Genomic DNA, 24,396 nt, shown 5'->3' with positions numbered 1-24,396 from the left:
ATTTGCAGCCTAACATCAACAGATTTATCACATTTTCCTAAATGAATGATTATATACTTTTTTAATAGAATGCTGCTCTAATCCTTTAAATGTGTACATTTTTTATTAACTCATACATATTGTCACTGAATTTCTAGCTCGTTCAGTCATATATCTTCTTATAAAATTTTTTAAACTTTTTGTCACTTCTGGTTGTGAGAGCTAAACTGTTCTTTATGAGAAGCTATACTTACATTCTCCTGGTCAGCATATTGTTTTTATCTGTTAAGAAAATGGTTTCAGGCTCAAAAAAAAGTCAGTAATTAAAAATAATTTAAGTGATCTGTGCCTAAACTTAAGCAATGAACATAAATAAAGTATGCCAAATAAGTGAGAGGCACAGTCTTCTGAAAGAGTTTTTCTCTGAGTTGATGAGCACAGTAGATTTTCTACAGTGAACGTGCATGTTGTCGCTTATGGCTGGGTCTGCCTGTCTTGGCAGATTGACAACTGCCTTTTATGTTCAAGGTCCCTTCGCTTTTTATTGACTTCAGGTGAAACTGCAGACATTCAGTGTGATCAAATGAGGACATGGGAGGCTTCCAGTATCAGTCCCTTACTTTCTACTGTTCTGATCCTCTAACTGCAGACGTCTCTTAATTCACAGTGGCTTTAAGCAGCCCTCAAGTAACTGAAGTGTTTGGTTTGAGTCTTACACTAATCATCTTCAAAGAAGAATGCTGAATGTCAAAGAAGATAATTTGTCTCAGAAGTCTTTGCCCAATGTCTCTAGATGGAATGGTTTCTGTTGCAGCTATTCCATGTTTCTCTTGTTCTATATTATATGTTAAGCTTCTCTTTAATGGACTCTAATGTTCTCTGTGGGAATTTGATAACAAAGAATAATAAAAAATATGTATTAAAGATCATTTTCAAGCCTTTTTAAAGTATGAGAAAGCCTTAGTTGTTAAAAATAAGGGCTGATGTAAAAGTATTAGTTTTACTTGGAATATAAGGAAAGGCAGTCATGTGGACTTGATACCTGAAAAGAACATTTTCCAAGACAGCGTCAATGTTAGTATTTTTTTTATCTTAAGTCGTTTGTTATAACACTCTAATGCAGCTGATATACATTCTGTACTCATGAAAAGTATTTCATAATAGTATTCATATATTTTAAAGTATTATTGGAATTTCATTATAGGATGTTTTTCATGTCAAGTCTTGTATAAAGTTTTTTGTTTGTTTGTTTTTTCAGCATAGTCTGTAAGTGTCTTTACTGATTGAGAAGCTGAAATTATTTTTTGCCTTTGAAAGCTGGAAAATGTTCAAAAATCAGTATCAGGTAAAACAAATAGTTTTATCTTTTACCCTCTTTCATTTCACCTCTAATAGAACTCAATTAAAATGGCTTATTCTGGGAAGCAAAAAGCCCAGATACAGAAATGTTTTTGGAATGTTTCATTATTCAGTATTTTAATAGAAATGTTATGAAACAATGGGTAGCTGCTGGTGCCGTCAGGTCTAGAATGGACACCAACATGGTGTTACCAATGGTTTTTTTGTCTGGTGTACCTTCGCTTGTGGGCCAGGGAAGGCACATCATCTGCTCCTACCCAGTCATGGAAGCAAGCCTAAGTCTTCGCGTATAGCCAGAAAAGGGGGTTGCTGTATTCTCTTGGTCCAGCACAGGGCTGTGACAACATTAGTTGCATCATTTGCAAACCTTGTTTATCCCTCTTACTGTTTCCTGCCCTTCCTTTTCACCATGCTTTGCCTGCCTTTCTCTGCACCAGTCTCCACTCAAGAGAGCAACCTACTCCTGACTATTTTTCCCCACTAGTTCCAGATGTGCTACAGCTGTACCTAAAATTGGTGTTTCTGATGCTGTTACCTAAGCTATTTCAGCTTTATATGGTATTTCTGATACCATTGCCTAGGTGCTGTTAGCTTTGCAGAATTGTGCTCCGCAAAAGATGCCCCATGCTCCCCTACAGTTGGCTGTAGAGTTTGATAGTGTCTTCCTTCACTCCCCGTTGGGCACTCATGACATCCAGCCATCCTCTATGACGCTAAGTAACGTTTGTCAGCTTCTCACATCACTGTTTGTTCAGCATTTTCTCATGTTGTGTCTGGTGGTTTTCTGAGTCCTGTTCAGTTAGTTTAATCTCAAATGAGGACCTACTCAAGGGCTGCAGTATTAACAAAATATGTTTGTAAAAATGGGAGAAAAAGCCACTTGTTTAAGATTTGCTACAAGCACATACAGCTTGGCAGTTGATCTTTTTTAACTTGCTGAGAGTTTGATCCTGTAGTCCTTAAATATGTCAGATAACTTTCAAATTGGTAGTATGTCATATTTTTTAATTTTTTAAAATCCATTTTAAATTTTAAAAATTTCATGAGTTTATGGAATGCCATTGAGCCTCCTTAGAGCTTAGTAATTCTAGTAGCTGGGGTTAGCCATGTGACTGGAAGCTGCCAGGTGTGGGTGGGCAGAGGAAAATACCTAATTCATATACAATGCAACGTTGATGTTCTATCAAAGCGTAATTTGAAGAACATTTATGTTACTGGCAAGACTGCTCGCTTCTCTTGCTCATTCTGACTTGTGTACAATTGTTTGGGCAGCTGAGCATAAAGAGAAGTGGGGAGCGTAGGCAGCTAGGAATGAGAAGGGAGCAGCAGATTTGTAATGATTTATTAGGTCAACCATGATGCTGAAGAAATGCTTATCAAACAATAGGCTGAGTACATCAAATGTCACATTTTTTGTGACATCAAATGAGAAAAATATTGAAGCAAATAATTCCCTAAGCAGAGGTGATAAAGCCTACCTCCCCAAGAGCCTATGGTTAGTTTCTTTGGTCTGTGTAAGGAGTTTTCACCTGGCAGGGGCATTCATAATCATTTTCTAATTCTGTGATGCCTCATGAAGACTGCAGCAGGAGTACAGCCCTTACCTTTTTATAATGATACTGGTAGGATCAGATCTATGAGGCCACTTAAGTCAGCTCAGAAAAGACAATAAATTTTTATGAGTTTTTCCAGTCAAGTCAGACTGCAATTTGGTAACTAGTAGGAAAGTTACTGGGAAATGTCTTTGACGTGGTCACATAGTCACATGTGCAGGCAGAGCCAAATGTGTTCATATATGTAGACAGATTGTATAAACTTAGTTTCCGTAGGAAATCAGACAAAACATCTGATCTACAACAGTTCTAATTTTTTTAGCAGTATGTTTTAAAACTTACCTCATTTGGTGAGTTGTAGAAAAAAAACATATCCCAATATAAATTACTGATCTCCTCCTCCTGCATGTTTTTAGAATTTTTACAATAATTTTGCCATTTAGAGAATGACATTATAAATAAAATAATTTAAAATATTCCATACTGTTCCTTCAATTTTATGTTCTGATCCTCTAATAAGGCCAAATATTGACTGTATAGATTGCTGTATTATAGGAGTCTAGAATCATAGAATCACAGAATCATAGAATGGTTTGGGTTGGAAGGGACCTTAAAGATCATCCAGTTCCAAGTGCTCTGCCATGGGCAGGGACACCTTCCCCTAGACCAGGTCACTCAAAACCCCATCCGACCTGTCCTTGAACGCTTCCAGGGATGGGGCATCCACAGCTTCTCTGCGCAACCTGTTCCAGTGCCTCACCACCCTCACAGTAAAGAATTTCTTCCTTATGTCTGATCTAAATCTATGCTGTTCCAGTCTAAAGCCATTGCCCCTTGTCCTATCACTACATGCCCTTAGTTGTTATTAATATTCTGCTGTCTGACTGATCAGTAATGCTGACTGTGGTAACAGCCTGATATGTGGAGGTGTTGTTCTTGTCTGCTCTTCTTGACCATTGATGATTCAGTGCTGAACATTTGGTTGGACCATATATCCTTAAACCATTTTATCATAGGGTGGCCCATTTGTTGAAATATTCAGTGCTCAAGGCAAGAACCCAGGAGCAAAATGGAAGACTTTTGGCAATCCATCAGCTATACGGAAGGTAAGTTTTTAAAGAAACTTGTAAAACCTAGAGTATAAAATAGAAAAATGTGAATGAAGCTTAAAATTAGAAGGTAATGAGGGCTTTGACCTGACAGTGGAGTTCTCACCTGCAGTTCTGTTGTTATGACAGACTAAATAACTAATTAGTTCTTAACACCTGCTTGCAGACTAAGTTGGTCGCAGTGTAATTTTATAGTTTAAATATTTAGAAAGTAATTTTGCTGTTCTGATAACTAATGGATTGAGTTGGGCCCATTGGATCATGATTCCTGTTTGTCAGCATTATTTGTTCATAAAACATGCAGGTAAAGGATGTATTTCTACGGGTTATATTACTGCCATCATATCTGAACTACTGTCACGCTTGCACTGCTGTCTGCCACTTGTAGTTTGAAAAAAAAAAAGTAGCTTTGCATGTTAGTAGCATGGTTGGTTGCAAGGGGAAGAATTCTGTCAGGATGCTTATGTTTCTTTATTGTTCTTTTTTTTGTAGGAATATGATAAAGAAATTAAAGGTTTTGTTTTTGTACTTGAAGGAAACAGTCAAATCAACAAAATGCAGCTGCCAAGGGAAACTAGACAAACTTGTAAGTGTCAGACAATTAAGTTTCTGTGATGTTGTTCTGATTATTGCATCAGTCTTATATTGGAATGTGAAAATTATGTTATTCTCCCTTACTTTGAGTGTAATTCAGCATTAGCAAAGTGGTTTTTCATTAACTTTTTAGCAGGTCAATTACAATAAGTAAAATCTATAGAAATGCCATATTAAAGTAAGTGCTGTAGGGAAGATCATTGTTGGTACGTGTTGTCCTAGTGCTGCTAGGTTCACTTCTGTACCTGATCTTTCTACAGATTGATGTCTGGCAAATAACTTCTGGCTCCATTCAGCACTTACCGAAGCCAATACTTCTTTTGGCATTACAGAATGTGCAATAGGTTCCTATCCCATTTCTCATTTTACTTTTTAAAATATTTTTATTTTGGGGTCAAATAAGCACTAGCAGTACAGGGAAGTTACACCCAAATTTCAGCTGTGTTTATCAAATCAGTCTTTGATAGGTAGCACGGAGTGTTTCCCCAGGTTATCTGATACTCACACTAGAATTATCCAGAATCAAAGCAGTCTGTTTCTGAGGGCATACAGCAATCATCATAATTTATGCCTTAAACTCCACTGCAGGGTATTGTACCTTATAAGGCTTGTAGTAGTGAATCGAGCTGGTTTAGAATTAACTGCTTGCTTTTGAAGAAAAATTGAGATGGTGATTGTAGTCAAATGAAACAGGAGTCTTTTAGTATACTTCTCATGCAGGGTAATTCTAAGTTAGTTTTTCCAAACAAACACACACACACAAAATTGTATAGTCTAGTCGTGCACTAAGACCTTGAAGATTAATCTGATTCTTAGAAAAGAAATTTACAGTTATCTTCAGTATAATAAATACTAGTCTTATATATCTTTCTGAGAAATCCAACTTTAATTTGTTTATTGCTAATGTTACAATAAACTGTTACAGCCTGAAATGAGGACTGAGAATTAGTGTTGTAGATTATCACTGCTAGGAATGGTTTGATTTTAAATTTACTTTAGCTGGTGCTGAAATACTGCAGTCAAGTTTCCATCTGTTACCATTCTGTGTCTCTCTGTCTCTTCCTCTCTTGAGGTGTATGTACCTCAGGTATTTCATTTCTGTCAAGTATACGATCTCCTAGTTGTACTGTAATCTCTGAATAGTCTTCCAAAATAAAAGCTGTTTATATATACAAATATAATTTGAAATTGTAGTGTCATTTGACCCACAAGAGAAGGAAATTCTGAATTGACATTCTTCAAAAGAGGAACTAATATTGCTATTGAGTCTTATTAAGTAAATGAAGAGCAACCCATACCCTCCCTGATGGAATAACTAAGAAGAAAACATACAGTTTAATTCAATCTGTTTTCCCCTTGATAGGGAGCTACTTGAATCCTGAAAAATTTCTTGTGTTTGTTCCCTCAGTTAAGCTGCTTTCTAAAAATCAGAAACCTCCACTGAGCATTGTCATGATTGGGATTGCATTTCTACCCAAGGATGTTCTGAAGTTGTTTAATAAGGTGTACATTGTCACAAACGGAGCACAAGTTTCACTTGACTGTGAGATAATCTTGATAGGAAAGTATTGCTTTGTTTTATAATTCCTGTGGGATATTTAGTGTCTACATATACTTGGAACACAATGTAGAATTGTAAGTAAAAAAAAAGGTTCCTTTTATTTTCATGAGAATTCCACCAAAGCCACAGATGGGACTTTTAAAACAACACTTTTATTGCAGTTTGAATTGGTTTTCTTCAGGTTTTTCTTGTGTACATATGTTGTGTGAACCTTGGGAAATTGTGTTGCAGAAGCATAGTTGTATGGTACAAAATTGAAATGCTTGATGGTGAAATGTGCGTCTGCACGCACACAGCATGTGTATTTATTTTTTTTGCTGTTTCTAGTAGGACTGATCCAGCAATTTCTGACACTTCAGATTTTTGTGCCATTGGGACAAGACTTCTCCACTGAGTTACTGTAAGACGCCTAAAATTTCTTTGAATACTTAATGTAAAGTGAATGCCTGATTGCAGTCATTGACTATGGTAGCAGATATTGCATTAAAGCATGGTGACTTACCAAGTCAATAAGAAGTAATTAAGTTAATGAGATCATTATTTATCAGATGTTTTAAATGCTGACATTCCTTTGAAGACAGAGCAAACCCTCAAAATCATGAATGAAGATGGTGGAAAATCTGAAGAAATGAGTCATGAGTTTATCAAGCATATGAAAATACTGGCTCATGAGGGTCTCCTGAAAATTTATAAGAGCTTTATAAATAACTATTCCAAGACCCTTTGGTTCAGGGCAGAAAGACATATATATTATAATAATTGGGGCAGAAAAAAAAACCCTGACAAATGGTAAAAAGCTAGAACAACAAATGGAGTGCTCAACTCGTATAGTTATATCCATGCTGTAAGGAAAGAGAGGTATAGCTGAAACAAACTTTTTTCATTAGTTCAATGTGGAATTATCTACTACAGTTTTAAACTTGGGCAATTGTCAGTATTTGAACATTTCCCACCTAATCGCTCTTTATAACCAGCCCAACACACTCAGCTCTGTGGCGAGTAGAACACGTAAGATTTGGATTAACAAAATAACTATTATGCCATTAGGAACCCTGCAAGAAAAGATGGGTTGAATGATATGCAATTAAACTGAGTAAAGTCAATGCAGAATTTTATTTTTGTTTGTCTTTCTCTAACTTTGCATTCATCTATACCCATAGGTGTCAGCTTTTCTTGTTAGTATCAAGCCTCTTCTGTCTGGAGTAAGGGGAGACAACTCTTGTAGGTTTAAGTCAAAGATGACAAAATGAGATGCTGAGAAAATATCATTCCAGCTATATTGTAGTAGAGAAAGAGTGTTCATTATAATGTCAATAATATATTTCATGAAATTAGGATGGTATTCTATTTTATGTTGCTAGGTAATTCTGTTGTATTCTGTGCCTTCATATAAGTATTCTTTTGCATTCTGTTCAGTGATTGATCTGATCAGCAGACAAGAATTTCTTCAAGGCCAGCCATCACTGCTGGCATCAGCTGAGCTATACCTTCTAACTTGCTACTATCAACCAGTCATTTAGGATTCCTGTCACAAATATTCAATATGCAAACAACTGTTTAAATTAGCTGGTTTGCTTCTTCTTTCAAAAAAAAAATTTAAGTAGAATTTTAGATCCTTTATTAGGTGGCGTGATTAGATGAGTATCACTACATTAGCAGCCAATGTATTCATCTGCCTAAAAAATGTGTGAAATAGGTTGGGGATGAAAAATTTGGAGAAGCATAATAAAATCACAACTAAGGTGGAAAGCATGTAATTTTTGCAGCCTTTTTTGAAGCAAATAGTAACAAAGCTGTTAGTAATGCTGAATATAACTGTCTGTTGTAAATGTAGTAGCCAGTTGTTAAATCTTCAGTATTACGGATTTTGCTACCTTCCTGAAAAAGCAAAAGTAACTCAATATTTGAAAAAAATACTTGTATGTAAAAGAAAACAACATCTGGCTTCTGTTGTCATTCTTGGTTTAATTCCCAATATACGGACATGTGCAGGTGCTAGCACTTCTGCATGGTGTTTTGTCAAGCACATGAACATTCATTCTTCTTAAAATACTGTGATGCTAATCATTGTCATATTTTATTTCAGATATGTTTGTTTTCAGTGTTAGGTGTCACACAAAATTAGTGTATCATGGTGTAATAAGTTTTTATAGCAAATAAGTAGAGCTGTTGATGTAAGACAGTAAACCTTCAAGTTGTACCATAGCCTTCAAATAAAAATAGAGTGTTCTGAGCTTTATTTGTGGTTATGTACTGAAATATTATGTGGTCTCCTATGTGTCCGTGTAGGTTGCTCAGCCTTTTTTTTCCCCCCAGTTCTCCCATAAAAGTTATGGGAGTAGTATTTATGAATTTATTTTGAAAATATATTATAAAGAGTTAAATAACTAATAGTTGTATGATGCTTTTAAATATATGAAGTGTAAGTGGAATTATAGTAAATTTTAAAATCTGGTGGTTGATCAAGTACCTGTTCGTTGATATGCAGGCTAGCGTGTGCTGATAGTACAGACTTAACATTTGATGTATTATCCTATCACTGAATAGAGGCCAGTTCAGGGAGATAGCATTCCTGATGAAAAAGAAGTTTCCCAGTTCTGCATTTGGGCATCCAGATAGGCCAGGAGATAGTAACAACAAAATGTGGTCGAACTAATATCTAAAGTGTTGCAGCAGGGTTAGTGGCAGAACCAGGTATGGTCCTTACTGGTCCATTGCTGCGGCTCTTAAGTCATGCTGTCTATCTCAATGACAGCCAACTCCATGTTGGCTTATTCCTCTTCAGGACTATTGGAATAAATGCTAACCATTTTTGTTTTAATCAAATTACAGTTACTTGGCTTTATCTGTTGTGATTTCATTAGTTAGTGGAATTACTCCCGCAGTTGTTTCTTCCCTGCTATTTGTAGTTTCATTAATATACTAAGTTTTTTTTTTTTTTTCCCCTCTGTTTTTCCCACAACAATGAGCTGACAGGAAAAATATAAGGAAGAACTGCAACCACTCACAGAATGAGATTGTAGCTGAGGTTGGGAAGAGCATCCAGATGGTCTAGTCCAGCCCACTTGCTCAAAGCTGACTCAGACTCAGCTAGAATAGCTTGTGCAGGACTTTGTTCAGTTAGGTTTTGAACCGCGGCGAGGATGGATAATGTACAGTCTCTATGGGCAACCTGTTCCAGTGTTCAATCACCCTTACAGTAATTTTCTTATCTGTTTAAACAAAATCTCTTGTATTTCAATTTGCACATTGCCTCTTACCCGTGCTTTAAATACTGGTGAAGAGAGTCTGGCTCAGTCGTCTTTACTCCCTCCCATCAGGTATTTGTGCACATCACAAATGATGTGAGATCCCCCCTTGAACCCTCTCAAGGCTAAGCAATCCCAGCTCCCTCAGCCTTTCCTCCTAAGTCAGATGCCCTAGTCCCTTAATCATCTTCATTATCCTCCCTGAACTTGCACCAGTATGTCTCTTATATCGTGGAGCTGAGTACTGGACTCAGCACCCTAGCTGTGGTCTTACCAGGGCCAAGAAGAGGAAGAATCACCTCCCTGGACCTGCTGGCAATGCTCTTCCTAATGCAGCCCAGGAGGCTCTTGGCCTTCTTTGCTGCAAAGGTGTTTTGCTGACCTGTGGTCAACTTGTTGTCCACCAGGACCCTCAGGTCACTTTGTACAAAGCTGCTTTCCATCCAGTCAGCCCTCAGACTGTACTGGCCCATAGGATTGTTCCTCCTTATGTACAAGACTTACAGTCTGTAATTTAAAGTTATGACTTTGTATTTGAAATCTAGTTTGGTTTTGTCTTTTTTTACTTGTTGAAATTCATCAGAATTAAGGCAAATGCTTTATTTTTGTTCACATGTATTTTTTACTAGGGAGAAGAATTTCAGAAAGTTTGGGAATAATCAGACATAGTTGGTAGGTATTAGCTTTTGAAAATTTGGCATTTTCCTAACTCTTTGGAATGGCATCTTAGAATTAGCATGACCTAAAACCACAGTTGTAGCTTATTTTCACTCTATAAGGAGTGATGTTTTTGATCTTACATAGAAGCTTAGTTGGTTTGTAACACAGAGATTCACTTGATTTGTTGAATAAATGGGAACTCTGTGGGGTTTCAAACTCTGGAACATACCTGATAAGGTTTAAGAAGTTTTCTGTCAAAGTTTAACTAGCTATGTACAGAGGAACCTGCCGGGGGAAAAGGGCTTAAACTGTCCACATTCCTAAAGTAGTAGTACTTGTTGATAAGAAATTTTATTGCAAGGCTTATGAACAGCACGGTAGAATATAGATTTTTGTACCATATTTCCTTTTTTCAAAATGCTGTTTCTGTAAATATAAGCTTATTACTTTCAAACTTTTAATAATCAGAACATACTAGATTTTACATGCATAGCTAATTTATTCATAGACACCATAATAGCTTAAATTTGTGTGAATTTCATGCTATCATAATTAGTCATTTTAGCTTTGCTAACAGAGGTATCGTAAATTATTCATGTTAGTCTGAAGACCCAGCATATTTACAGATACATAACAGTAAAAATAATAAAATTATGAATCTTAGTTAGTCTTGGAAAACTTAAACCAACCTTTCCTAGATCTTGCCACTAACTTAGTTATTTTATTTCTTTTATTAGGTAGGCAAAACCATTTTACTTACTGTTCTGACCCTCAGATGTTTTCATTGTCTTACTACTTTCAAAAAGGATCAGACCAAAACCAGAGGCGAAATAATTTAACTTACTGGAACACTGTATCAATCTGAGAGAGAAGAAAAGTACTAACTATCTATATTTTGTTGGTGGATCAATTTAAGTAACAGGGGGTAAATGGAATCCTGTTTGGTTGGTAGAGTTTGTTAGCCAGGATTTCCATATGCCAAGTAAAGTGAATGCATGATCCAGTGTTAGCAAGAAAACATAGTTTTGTCCTTTTAAAGGGTAGACTTCTTAGCAATTCTTAGTTATTAGACTAAATGGTTTACATGTGAGAAATACGACTGTACTTGCGTGAACTGACAGCAGGTGCGAACATAACTTTGTAAGCACAAAAGGACAGATTGTCTCTTTAGAACAGATAAATTCATGGAAAGAAAAACAAAGTGGAAAAAATAATAGCCAATAAACTAAAGAAAAGAGGCAGCAGAATTAGTTGCAGGCATAAATAACTGCATTATAAGGGTAATTTGTTTAGATTCTTGAAATGTAGGCACTAAACTTTCTACATATTAATACTGAGTACAGTACCTTGTACCGAACAAATTAAAAACTATTTTCTAAAATTACAGTTTTCTAAATGATTTGGCACAGTTAGCCATGCTTCAGAGGACCATACCACCATGCCTTAAAATAGAAATTACTAAATAGTTGAAAATAAGGGAAAGATGAGCTCATTTCAAACAAGGAGTGTTACAATATTGACAGAAGCTGATAGATTATTTTTGAAACATTAATTTCTAAGAGTAACGAAATTTTCACAACAAATTATTCTTCATCAGTGAAAATACCAGGTCATTCTTTCAGTTGTAGAATTGATTGCAAATATGTCGATATCTTGTAGGGAGAGCTCAGGAATCACCAGTTCTTTGTAATTGCTCATGTTTGGAAAGTTTTTCTATTCTAGCAGCAAGATTTGATGATTCTTTTTTTTTTTTGCACCTACCACCTGTATTACTGCCTTTTTATGGATACTGTTTAAGGGGATTTTGGTCTGTTTTTCCTTAATTCTCTCCAGAAAAACATTATCAACAGAAAATTCCAGTATATAAAAATAAAACTGGTTCTTCACAAGTTGTTCTCTAGGCTAGGTGACATACCAATCTTCCTGATCTCTTGTTTTGTAGAGAGTTCATTGATTTTAAACATGACTAAGTCTATTTTTATGAGGGCAGAATACAATGCTCTGGATTTTGGATGATCAGGCAGCCCATTCAATAACATAATATCTCCTAAAAAATCAATTTACAAGCACAAAAAATAAAACATATGTGAAGTACAGACTGCTCCTGAATAAAGAAACTTAAGAATCTGTAAGTGTGGCAAATCAGCTGACCATTGCTATTACTTTGTTTTTCTGTCTTTAAAATTCAGGTGATGATGCTACTGTCTAATGTTTCTGAAGCACATACTTCTTATGGAGAAAATGGCACTACAATTGCTAAGTACTAATATACTAACATACTAATAGTTAAGCTTTAGCAGAGGATTCTGTCTGGATTTTGACCAGGATACAAAGATTTCTGTTAATAATAAGTTTTATGGGAGTTGCTCTTGGCTTAGCAACATCGATGAATACCTGCTTTCGTGTTTGGTAAACTTCCAGTTTAAGTCATTTGTAAGGAGAAAACCACTTTCATCTTAAGAACAAGTGAGCCTGATAAATAAAGCTTCCTTTCAACAGTCCAGCATCATTTTTTCTAAGTTCATTATAAGCCTTGAATTGAACATTAACAAATGGTTATAAACTGTTATACATACAGAAGCAAAGTGAATAGGTAATCTGAGAAGATTAGTTTATCTGTACTCTTGGGTAGTTGCTACCATTTACTTGCGATCTCACTGTAGTTACCATTGTGAGGAGAATAGTCAATCAAAGTTGAAGATACAAAATAAAACTGAAAATTGAATTGGAAGGTAATTTTGCTTTCAAATGGTTTGCAAATGTAGACGTTAAGTGTGAAATGAATGCAGTTAATGACCATAGCTGGGAGAGTTATGCACCTGCTGATCACAGGAATATTATTATAAATGATGTTGATTTTCCTGTTGACTACCTCATTTTTCTCAACATGGTCTCATTACTTTTCTATCACATGTCTGACCCCTAGATATAAATACTCAAGCACAGACATAATAAAAATACCTTAACTCCTATACAGATTTTTATATGCATCTTTTAAAATCAAGATGTGTGCTGCAGATGTGTTTTGCCTTTGTAGATTTAACATAGGGCATGCTTTTTGAATAACAGGAAAAAAAAGGTTGAGTTTTACCGTAAGTACTCTTGAGTCATTTTACAAGTGAGAGTTCTAATGTTCTAACTCCTGTTGTCTGAATTCTTTCAGAAAAGAGTTTCATCAGGCCCTTATTTTATTTTTATTTTCCAAGAAGCAATATAACTGAAAAGTCTGAAAGTTACACTGACTCACAAGTAATTACCTTTCTTCTCCCAGGAAATAAATTATTTTATAGAATTTTAAGACCATCTTCTTTTTCCAATTTTGTCTGTTCTTCACAAACTTAAACTACTTTTGCCTGTAGAATATAAATATTTATATTGTTTTAAATTTATTTACTGAAATTTTTAGCTTCCTTAGGTGTGGTTATAACTATGTATCTAAGGTTTTCTGCTTCTTTACAGCATACACAACATCACAAAAACCATCTTATTGTGCACTTATATGACAGTCTGAGATAAATGTGTGTGTGTTTATCTAAATGAATGTGTTCAATATTGCACTTTGAACTATAACTGAGCTGTACATTTACTAATGGCCGTTTTATTGCTAAGGTACCTAATATTTTCAGGAGGGAGAAAGACAAAACTATTCATATTAAAATAAATAATGAAACTTAAATATACTGCAGTAATATTATAAAGTGAACTTAAGTTATTATTGGCAGTTGTTCGGAGATATACATGACTTAAGTCTAGGCTTCTACTGCTTTGTCATAGCAACATTCTCAATTGAGAATTACACAGTTTGAGTTTCAGCAGGAATAGTATTTTTGTGTTTCAGCACTTAGATTACTGCAGCTACCTGGTTCCTCAGCGCAGTTGCTCAGCTTTACACGTAACCAGGAGATCTAGGGGAATTTCAAGCAATCCCTACTCCAATTCTTTGAAGTTCTTTGGCACCTCAATTTCTTAGCACCTCTGAACATCAAGATTTAGAACAGAGTAGTGAGTTTCTGAAAACTACATCCGTAGGTTTTTCATCAAAGGAGAAGCAGCAAAGTGATGGATGGAGCTAAGCCTTGATCTTGGGCACAGGCTTAGCTGTGCAACCGACTTGCTGATGATCTTAAGCAAGATGCGAAGTAATTCACCTAAATTTCTTCAAAAGTAAGATCAAGCCCAGAATGCTAGCTTTGTAAGACACTTTGAGGTCTTCTGGTGAAATAATTTTTCAAGGACTTGATGGCATTATTCATCCATACATAAATATATGTGCAGCTGATACTGAAATCTGCTGTGTCAAATGATAGGAGTGATAAGGATATTGAGATTCTATGATATAATGTTCTTCTCTCAGCATAGTAGTGAAAGTTCTGCCTTTGAAGTGCGTGTGATTTATGAGAGGAACTGCTAATCTTTCAAAATGAAACAACTAGTAGACTCTTCCACTTACTTTTGATTTGCCCACCCATGTTATGTGGAGGAATAGATTGCCTGCAAGGGAGAGGAAAGAATCAACAAGTTCTGGAAGGCTGATGGACTTTGTTTGCTTTGCATGATTGTCCTGATGATTATGGGGAAACAAGGAAGTGCTTCTGTGTTTCTGTCGCCTGTACTAGTAGAACCTTTTGATGTTTACATACTTGCAGTGTATTTTGTACTGTCCTTGTTTCATCTCTTGAACTGCAAAAATTAGCTGAAGTGTATAACTTACTCCAGAGTTAATGCTCTCCTAACTTGACTTAAGGAACCCTAAGAACATTTCAGGGTGTTTATCTGCAAATTCAGGGTGACAGCATTTCATTAGTTAAGCTACAGCTAGTCTTTTACTAATGAAAAAGTGTTTTTCAGTGATTAAAAAAAAAATCTACAGAGCAATCTCACAATTTTAAAGTAAAACTCAACATTTAAATATCATGATTTAGAGTAATTATTTTTAACAACACTAGTGACAGAAAGTTGTTTATTGTAATTATTTGTCATCTTCTCAGAGGGGCTGCTAATTACAGAGAAATACCCATCTGTTAGGAAAACGCTTGTTCAAAAATAATAAGTAAATAAATCATTATTTCTCCATACAGATTGCAGCCTTTACAGTAAGGTCTATTCTCTGGTATAATAAGGTAGGACTGCTGGGGGATATTAAGGTTGTGCTGCTGTTGTGGTTTAACCCCAGTAGGCAGCTAAGCCACACACAGCCACTCTCTTACTGCCTCCGCAACAGGATGAGGGAGGGAATCACAAGGGTAAAAATGAAAAAACTAATAGGTTGTGATAAAGACAGTTTAATAGGTAAAGCAAAAGCTGTACATGCAACCAGAGCTAAATAAGGCATCTACTAATTCCCATTAGCAGGCAGGTGTTTAGCCATCTCCAGGAACACAGGACTTCATCATGTGTAATGGTTACTTGGGAAGACAAACACCATAACTCTGAACTTCCTCTCTTCCTCTTTCTTCCTCACAACTTTTATCACTGAGTGCAATGTCATATGCTATGGAATATCCCTTTGGTCAACTGGGGTCAGCTGTCCTGGCTGTGTCCTCTCTCAACTTCTTATGCATCCCCAGCCCACTCACTGGTGGGGTGGTGTGAGAGGTAGAAAAGGCCCTGACACTGTGTAAGCACTGCTCAGCAGTAGCTAAAACACTCCCATGTTACCAACACTGTTTTCATCACAAATCTAAAACATATCATTATACAAGCTACTCTGAAGAACTTTAGCTCTATCTCAGCCAAAACCAATACAGCTACTCACAAGACTTGAAGGAAACAGAACATGAAAATAAGCCTCTTTATCAGTTTAAAGGAAACCTAAATCTTTGTGATCATGGCTGTGGTCTGAATCTGCTATAAATGTTCACATTCAGTGTCCTTGGCGTCATTGTGAGATAACCTGAACTTCTGTATTGTAATTCACATTTCAAGATATGTGCTTAGGAAATGAAACAGGCAGACAATGTCTTGGGACTATCTTTAAGCCAACAAAGAGTCTATATAAAATGATAGAGGCATTTTTAGGAAAAGAAAGCGAATAATGTTTTTCTAGTTAGCAGGTGACAGCGTGTCCCAAGATAACACAAGCTTAAGGGGCAGAAACAAGTGTGATTATTAAAGGCTACTGGGTTCTCAGTTTGTACAAATTGAATTCTTTCGTAGTGTGAAGGGCTATGAAAATCTAGTGAAGAGTATAGACTGTTGAAATAAAATTAGCATGTAAAGTGATTTTAGATATGCAGGAATATAGCCACCAAGTTTGAATTTGAGGAAAAGATCTCATTACTCATCTTGTAAAAGAAGTAATTCTTAAATTCCGTATTTGCTCTCGCTGACATAAAGGTTCTCCATATGAATAGTTGTTTTGTGATTGCCCAAAGATACTGAATTATTGAGTTGACAAAGATCTATTCCATTCTCTCTTGCTTTTTCTTTTATAGGATAACTGATTTAGAAAACATTAAAAGAAGATTGTATTTATCAACGGTCCACAAGGAGTTGTCTGTGACCCCTCTGCATGCAAAAATTCCTCTGTTTACGATCAAGCGCAAAATAGTAGGTGTCTTGGGAATATTCCTTGAACTGTGGTTGAGCATTCTTTTTTATCAGAAATGTTTTATGAAAGTTTATAGACCTGTTGAAATTACTGTTTGGTTTAGAATTCAGTTCCTGCCGATTCAAGATAAGTGTGTGTGTGTGTCCCCTCTGCTGGATGGTATCAGAACCAATTAATACTACTACCCTTTACTCTCCTTCTACCATTAGGAGTTCATTCCCATTTTCCAAGATTAGTGGTATTTGCAATGTGTTTTTCAACATGTATGCACTAAGAGGACTAGATAACACTTAGTACACTAAGCAGCTGTGGATTTAAGGCTAGACATGAGATAGAGTATTTCACAGAAACCTCTGAAGTTCTGACTTCTTTTAAGATAGTTAGGTGAAGGCAGCTGTGATAATTTTAAATTTCAGGAGTTTTCTACTTTGTGGGAAGAACTGATTGGATTTTTTTTTCAAATGAATATACATCAGATCATACCCTTGAAGCTGTCGTTAATTCAAGATCCCCTGAAATTAAATTATTTTTTTTCACTGTAGTTTCAGTTAGTTGATCTTGGTGTCAGGCTAGCACAAATGTTTCAGGATTGAAGTATGCATTAATGTACAAGTTAAATTCTATCAGAATATGGACTTCAGTTATGTGTTTTAATTTAGATAATAAAACATTATATCAGAGATCTGATCAGTTATAATGACAAAATATTTTAATAACCTTAATGGTTGACCAACCTTAAAGAGTAGATCTGTATTTCTTAGTATATCTGAATGCATATCTATCTTCTTGGTTACCTGCCTTTTTATTGTTGCTTTTACTTAAAGGAGGGAGTATGCTGCTTTCAGTGATTAGACAGATCTTCTACGTGGCTCTGGTAGTTTAACTTACTGTATACACAAGATGATAGCAATTAGCAGTATGATTGGTTGTGAATAAGGTTTGTTCCATCAGTAGTTTACATTGTAGTAGTTTATATTGTCATATGCTAATTTCCTGTATTGTATTCGTACAAATGATGCTATTTTTCAACCTTAGCAATAGAAATAGCAGTTATAATTAAATACTGCATTTTTCCATTCCATTGCTTGGTGTCTTTAAAACAAGTATTCCTTTCCTTCTAAAATATAGCAATATACAAGTGTTGAATTAAATGTAAAAAAACTTGTAACTGAGAGAATTTGAAGTGCTACTAGAATAGTGTAGGAGAGTGTAGCATATTGATGTTAGTGTTCTGACAGTGTTTCCTGAAACAAGTGGAATAATCATCTAATGAGAATTAAAACATTTATTTAAGTAGGATCTTGAGCAACCTAGGCAGTTGTCATTATTTGATTTGTCTTTTGGAAATGTCTTGACAGGAATGGATAACATTTATTATAAACAAGAAAAAAAAATTAAAATGTTATGATACGTGGGGATCTTCTCCATATTAGAAATTTGCCTGATAGCTTTCAGTGTGGAAGGGATACAAGCTTTGGAGAGGTCCTTTTTTTATGAATCTCAGAAAGAAATCATCAAAGAATCTCTAGCTGTAACCCTTGGAGCACTTAAGCTGCAGTAACTTTAACTTATGTTATGAAGTAATATTGAATAACAATTTTTTTTTCCCCAGAAAGCCTTCAATAAATATACTTTCTCACAAGTTACTTAGAAATAGCTGCAAAACATATTGTGGGTACGCTGGGTAACAGAGCTCACTTAGGCTGGCAGTCACTAGGTCATCTATGCTGATTTGTTTGAACACATAATTGTTGTGAGTGCAACTACAGCAATATCTTTTTTATTATCAAAATGTTATGCATTATGAATCACAGTTTGTGAGAATCTAATACTCCACGGAGATTTCATTTATAGAGAACTACACACTAATACTCTTCTGCAATGATTAGTGTTTGGGTTTTATTAAAGAGTATTCTTTCTCTTTTTTAGTGGTGCAATATGTGTATTGACTTGGTAGAATTCACCAGTGAAATATTCAGAGGAGCTGTCTTCCAGTCTTTGGATGGAATTATTATTTCAGCTAACTGTAAACTGAGAAAGATCTTCACTTTAAAATCCAAGCCTCAAGATACAGCTGAAGAAGATGGTGTGTTATAATTACTATGTAGTCTTAATCATGACTGTTCATATTGTAAAATCTAAGGCTTCTTAGTTATAAGTTTGGCAATTTGAAAGATTATATGGTTTCATGAAAATTAAAGTGATAGTACAGCATATGAAATCTGCTGGTGGGGGATTTGAGGCAGCTGCTCATATGTATCTGTACTCCTCTGTTTTAAACATTGGGTTCCTTAGAAGTATTTTATTGAAGAAATTCTGGCAAGATAGAGAGCTTGTTTTAATGAGGGTATCTGATAGAAATCACGTATTGGCCAAGAAGAGGGTATCTGAAAAGAAAAAGAAATACTAAACTTGACAGCATTTGCTTAAGGTTTTTTTCCTTAATTTTGGATGTTTACAGTTGATAAAAGATTTTTTTCTTCAAATAATCCAAGACAAAACTATAACAAAACAAGATTATGTGAAACAGAGCTATGAAACTATCATAAGCACCTCTCTTTGCTCTTCAGTCCATTTATCCTAATGTGTCTTTGGGAAAGTAATGTTGGTGGTGAGCTGAAAAATGAGATATTATATATGTAGTAGGGCAGGATATTGGTCAAAGGTTTACTGGTCTCCAAACTAGCACCATAATCCTGAATCATTATTTTCCATTATTTTTCTCACTGATACTTATAATAACAGAGGAGGAATTACAAAAGCACAGCTGGCAGTTCCTTATTTTGTAGGAAGCCCAGGTATAGTTCAGCTTCAATTTCATTCAAATTTTTGTTTTGTGGCTTTTAAAGGACACGCCTCAAAAAAGGATTCTGGTTTCTGAAGGAGGGCTAGTTAGCAGTATTGTAGGTGTAACAAACTGTATCTTCCATTTGGAAAACCTAAACCAGTATGGGAGAGTATGTGGTCATTGTGATTACTCCTCTTTTTTTTTTTTTGTTGGTGAGGCTCAAAAAAAAAAAAATTTAAAAAATTACTGCAGAGAGAATCTGGTAAAATTTCAGCAGAAACTGCAGGTAGAGCATCTGTGCATTGTTTCCTCTCTTCAATTCTAAACAGTTTCTGAAATGTGCATAAATGTTCTAAATGAGTTCTAGAATTCCAAACTGTAGTTAACATAATGAGTAGACAGTTTTAATAAACTGTATGCATGATAAAATATTGCACTTTTAATTACTGGATTATCAGTTCTATGATTACTGCACAGCTGGTGGGCATTAGTATTTTCCGTATGCTTATGAATTTCCTTATCTAGGCAAGTCTTAAAATTACATTACAGCTCAAGGTTTGGCTGTGTTAAAATAACTCTATACTTCATACTTAATTACAGAAAAACAATAATAGTTTTTTTGTTATTATTAATTAACTTTCAGTTAACAATTATGATTTGATAAAGCTTTTTTCCTCTCAGATGGTTGGACCAGTTAGTTGAGCTCCACTGAATGCAATGACATTGCAACTTTTAATGAGGGTTGAGTTCTTTGCTTAAACATCCTTGGTTGTGGAAGTAGTTATTTCAAGGTGCAGCCTGTGTGTTGTTCTTTCTTAGTAGCTCGTATGCAGTATGTTTTGCATTCTTAAAATGCTAGCAAGTAGAAACAAGAAACCACGTATACTAAGAAATTATTTCTGTGTGAGATCATTGAGATAGAAGGGGAAAGAACTCCTCTTCTTTACCCCATGACATTGAGGCATACAAGCTTGATATATACCTAGTTTCTAGTTTCCATAGTAATTTCAAGGTTACCTATTTTTTTTAATCACTGAGTATTGTCTTACAGTGGTAAATAATGTACTGGTTTGGTGAAAAAAATGGTTGCTAGCATTTATCTTAGTTAAATAAAAACATCCACTACTGAAATATAACATGGGACACTTCAGTTTTTCTCTTAGGATCTCGATACTTGATCCATTATTCGTGTTTGGTTTTGAGATTATGTTTTCCTCTTCTTATCATTGGGAAAACAGGCTAATAATATTCATTAGCTTGCTGTGTTCAACTCTTATAAAATTTTAGATGAATTTGTGTCAGAACATCAGGAATGGTTCTGACTTTGGATACCTTTCTTTGTAGATAATAACTTCATAAACTCAGTGTATATTGGTTATCAAGGGAAAGCAGAGGCAATCACATCACATTCTACTAGTGCCTGCTGTCACAAGAATAGATAGGTTGGCAACTCTTTGGTTTATCATGAAAGTGTAATGGTGTCCCAAGTTTGGAATTGAAGCTTGTCAAATTCTTGATCTGCATATATAGGACTTCTCTATTGGCTACTTATGTTTCTCTGGTATAAATTCCATTTTCAGATGCTCAGTTTGTCTGAAAATCAGCATATCAGTGTTAGAATTAAAGCTGAGGTGTAATAAAAATTAACAAAATGTGGTTTGTGATCCTGTTTTGCTTGTTCACTTGCCAGATCAAAGAAGGTGGTTTACTGTGGCTATTCCAGCCATTGGTGCATATTTCTTAGTTTAAATGTATTCAATTTTTTTTTCCTAAAAAGATACATAATATAAACTTAAACTTTACATCCTTATTGTCTTAAAAGTGAACAATAGCAGCAGATTTTTCAAATGACCATTGTTACAACCATATGACCTAAAATATATGTAATCTAACTAATCTAACTAACAAATAATGTAAGTCAGATTTAATTCCATTGTGTCATCTGAGTGAGGTAAAGGCTGTTTTTTGATTCTAGATATGTGCGTCGTTCCACTTATGCCATATGAGTCCACAGATGTTATTCCTCGAACCTGCCAGCTAAATACAGATGTGCCACAAGTTACACAGTTACTGAACCTGACTAAAATTCACAAGCTAGAAATAAAATGCAGGAGATACCCAACAACAGTGCAAGAAACAGGTATTCTGTTTATTAAAATCCTGTGTATAAGATCTATACAGTATGCGTACAAATAATGGATTTTTTTGTAAAAGCGCATGTTAAGTGTTCCAGTGTCTTAAAATAAAACATGACAGCTCTTGCATAGCTGTAATGTCATGGCTGCACAGACACATGTCTGCTCTGTAGTTTGAGATCTATGTGCAGCCTAAACAATTCTCATTCAAGTGGGGGATTTGTAATAACAATATTTAAGGTATGTCTTCTGAATGTACATTGAAGTGTGACTGTTCAGTTGTTACACTTCTTTTTAAAGTATGTTAACATTAATGAAACTCTTCTAAAGATATGACCAAACATAGTCTCCTCAGCTGATACTCTGAGAAAAGAAATCTTGTCTATATTGGTGTCTTGGAGATACTTGAATGTTTCTGTAAGCTAGAAGATAATAAAATATATAATTTAGACTTTGACAGCATTGCATAGAAGAGATTTATTAAAAGAGCTAGACAGTCATGTGCCAAGATACAAACTATTGGCTTGGATAGAAAGTAAGAGACAGAAAGCAAACAGAGGATCAGTTTCTAAATTTTTGTAATAGCTGAAGGCTAACAGCAGGAGACCTCGAAAGTTTTTTGTTCTAGGCTGCACAGGATTTGTAAGCCAAGAATTGGTAGAAACTGAACTGTAGAAGCAGATGCCAAGATTCGAATGTGAAATTGCTTAAATAGATTTGGGCCAGACAGTTGACTGCTTTTTACTAAAGCTGCTGCTTTGGTTTAAAACTGTGCATTTTTCCTACCTGCGGTAAAGTCAATAGCAAAATTTCACTAAGGCAAATGTGTTTACAGTCCTTAATGTTCTAATTCTCTTTAAAAGAATTTTGTGATGAGATAGATCGTGATTAAATAGCAGCAATAGAATAAGAGATGTAAATTGTTTGTGTTCATTAATGGCACTCTCTAGTTTTAAAATTATTCATAAATCATTGTGGTTAACTATGTAAAGAATGAACTAAAATTTTCAGCTATTGACAGGAGTTTTTTTGTGGTTGAACAAAATCAGGTTTTTAAATCCTGGAATATGTGCAAGCACTTCTTAAAAAAGAGGATTATAATGGATTTTAAAATTAGAATATTTTGTATGCTCTGATACATGTCCTTCATGGAGAACTGATAATTTTGCTCCTTTTAAAATGCTGAATTGATTGTTATTTTCAGCTTAAACTTGAGTAGTACATAAACTGCTCACTACTAGAGCTTAGAAAAGTACACAGGTGAAATATTTCTCTATAGGAACCCTCTTTCCTCTTTTGTTCCTCTTTGGCTTCTGTACAAGACACAGGACTAAGCCTTTCATTTGGCCCATACAATGGGCCTGACCTGTATGAACATGAAGTGCCTGCCGTGTCTTACTAAAATTTTTCATTTTCCCTTTAGTCTGTACCACCTTTTATGAGTCATTGGTTCATCATACCAAAACAGGGTAGTAGAACGTATTTTGAAAAGGAAGTAGGTTTGAAGTAGCTCAGAGAATTAGAATCCATTTCCAATCTTCATCAGTGTAGGAAATGTTACAAGTGGTGCTGTAAGTAAGGAAGATACATTTTTATTCCGCTGTTTTTAGTACTTTCTCAGTCTTAAGCATTCTCATCTTTAGTTTAAATTCAATGAACAATAATTTCTACCATTTCTGTTAAAATGCTCAGGAGATACATATGCAAAGTATTGACCAAAGGAATAAGATCAGTTACAGGGAATGGTAACTACTAGTGAAGTTTAATACTGTAGAAGACAAGACTGTGACAGACAACGATAGTGTTTAAGGTGTAGCATCTCATGAAACTCTAAAGAAAAATAAACTGTGAAACAAGTATTTATTTGAGAATAACCTTGACAATATGAAAGGTTTAACAAAATACTTTTTAAACTTATTTTCTTCTACTTTTACCAGAATATGAAGAAAAAGCTAACTCCAAGATTTTATCATCTGCACTAAGCTACCATGGTCATGCTTTTTCAAGTTGTTAACTTTTGCTCTCTCTTGATACACCTCATTAGTAAAGGCAGTCTTTGTCCTGCCGCAGCTGAAATGAATAGGAGGGGTTTTAGATTTTTGCTTAGAGACTCTTCATACGCTTACTTATTTAAATTACATTCAGCTTTTTTTACTTGCAAGTACCATTTTTGCAGTATTAATATTTTTAGAGTATTATTGCCCTGCAAGTAGTCAAGCCAAAGCTCCGTTGTGAAATTTGACGATAAGTTTTCTTTTGAAATACCAGAGGAAACTCTGCAATTACTTTCTCAGTGAATATATTCAAAAATCAGTATTTCTTGGCTGGATTGTCAAAATACGAGGGGCTGTAAAACTCAAATGAGTACAATAGCATGAGTGATCTATCTAAACAGAAAAAAAAAGAATGTTCATTTAGAATAAGACTCAAGTTTTATCATTTGGACTTCAAAGATATATAGCCCTTAGGTATATATAGTAAAATAATGAATGATAACATCCCTAACCTGCGTGAAAATGAAGTGCCTTCAGTTTAAGGTTTAATCTTTATTTTTAATCCTGTCCTATGAACATAGCATGTGTTCTTCCAGGTATGCTTTTCAAATTTAAGAAGTTTGCCTTCTTGAAAATGGAAGCTTAAGTATGTTTGAGTACATTTTAATTGGAAAGCGTTCTTTTTATCTGCCAAATGTTTGGTTACTTGATAATCAAAAGCCCAAATTATTTTTAGTATCGTCAACTTTTAATTACACGTATTATATTGTTATGCCATCAGCACACTGTTATGTGTAGATGTAGGTAATTAATTGCAGTCAATTAATGTGTTCATAGAGATATTTTCATGCAAATCAGCTTTTATA

The 24,396-nt window shown here is 35.0% G+C and overlaps 1 protein-coding gene across 2 annotated transcripts in view; it reads left to right on the top strand.

Moving 5' to 3' along the window:
- The first annotated feature begins 1,234 nt into the window (after positions 1-1,234).
- CFAP20DC (CFAP20 domain containing) overlaps positions 1,235-24,396 on the top strand; it is a 65,666-nt gene continuing 42,504 nt past the window's right edge. For both annotated transcript variants that reach the window (XM_086755651.1, XM_086755650.1), the window contains exons 1-7: positions 1,235-1,324; positions 3,908-3,997; positions 4,493-4,586; positions 6,483-6,555; positions 16,498-16,612; positions 18,543-18,699; positions 21,377-21,541. In XM_086755651.1, coding sequence (XP_086611777.1) covers positions 1,304-1,324; positions 3,908-3,997; positions 4,493-4,586; positions 6,483-6,555; positions 16,498-16,612; positions 18,543-18,699; positions 21,377-21,541 — 715 coding nt within the window. In that variant the 5' untranslated portion in view covers positions 1,235-1,303. The remainder of the gene's footprint in view (positions 1,325-3,907; positions 3,998-4,492; positions 4,587-6,482; positions 6,556-16,497; positions 16,613-18,542; positions 18,700-21,376; positions 21,542-24,396) is intronic.

Source organism: Chlamydotis macqueenii, chromosome 10 (genome assembly GCF_036417535.1).
Source record: "Chlamydotis macqueenii isolate bChlMac1 chromosome 10, bChlMac1.mat, whole genome shotgun sequence".
Taxonomy (NCBI): domain Eukaryota; kingdom Metazoa; phylum Chordata; class Aves; order Otidiformes; family Otididae; genus Chlamydotis; species Chlamydotis macqueenii.
Note: the sequence above shows the minus strand (reverse complement) of the source record. Positions and strands in the feature narration are given on the sequence as shown.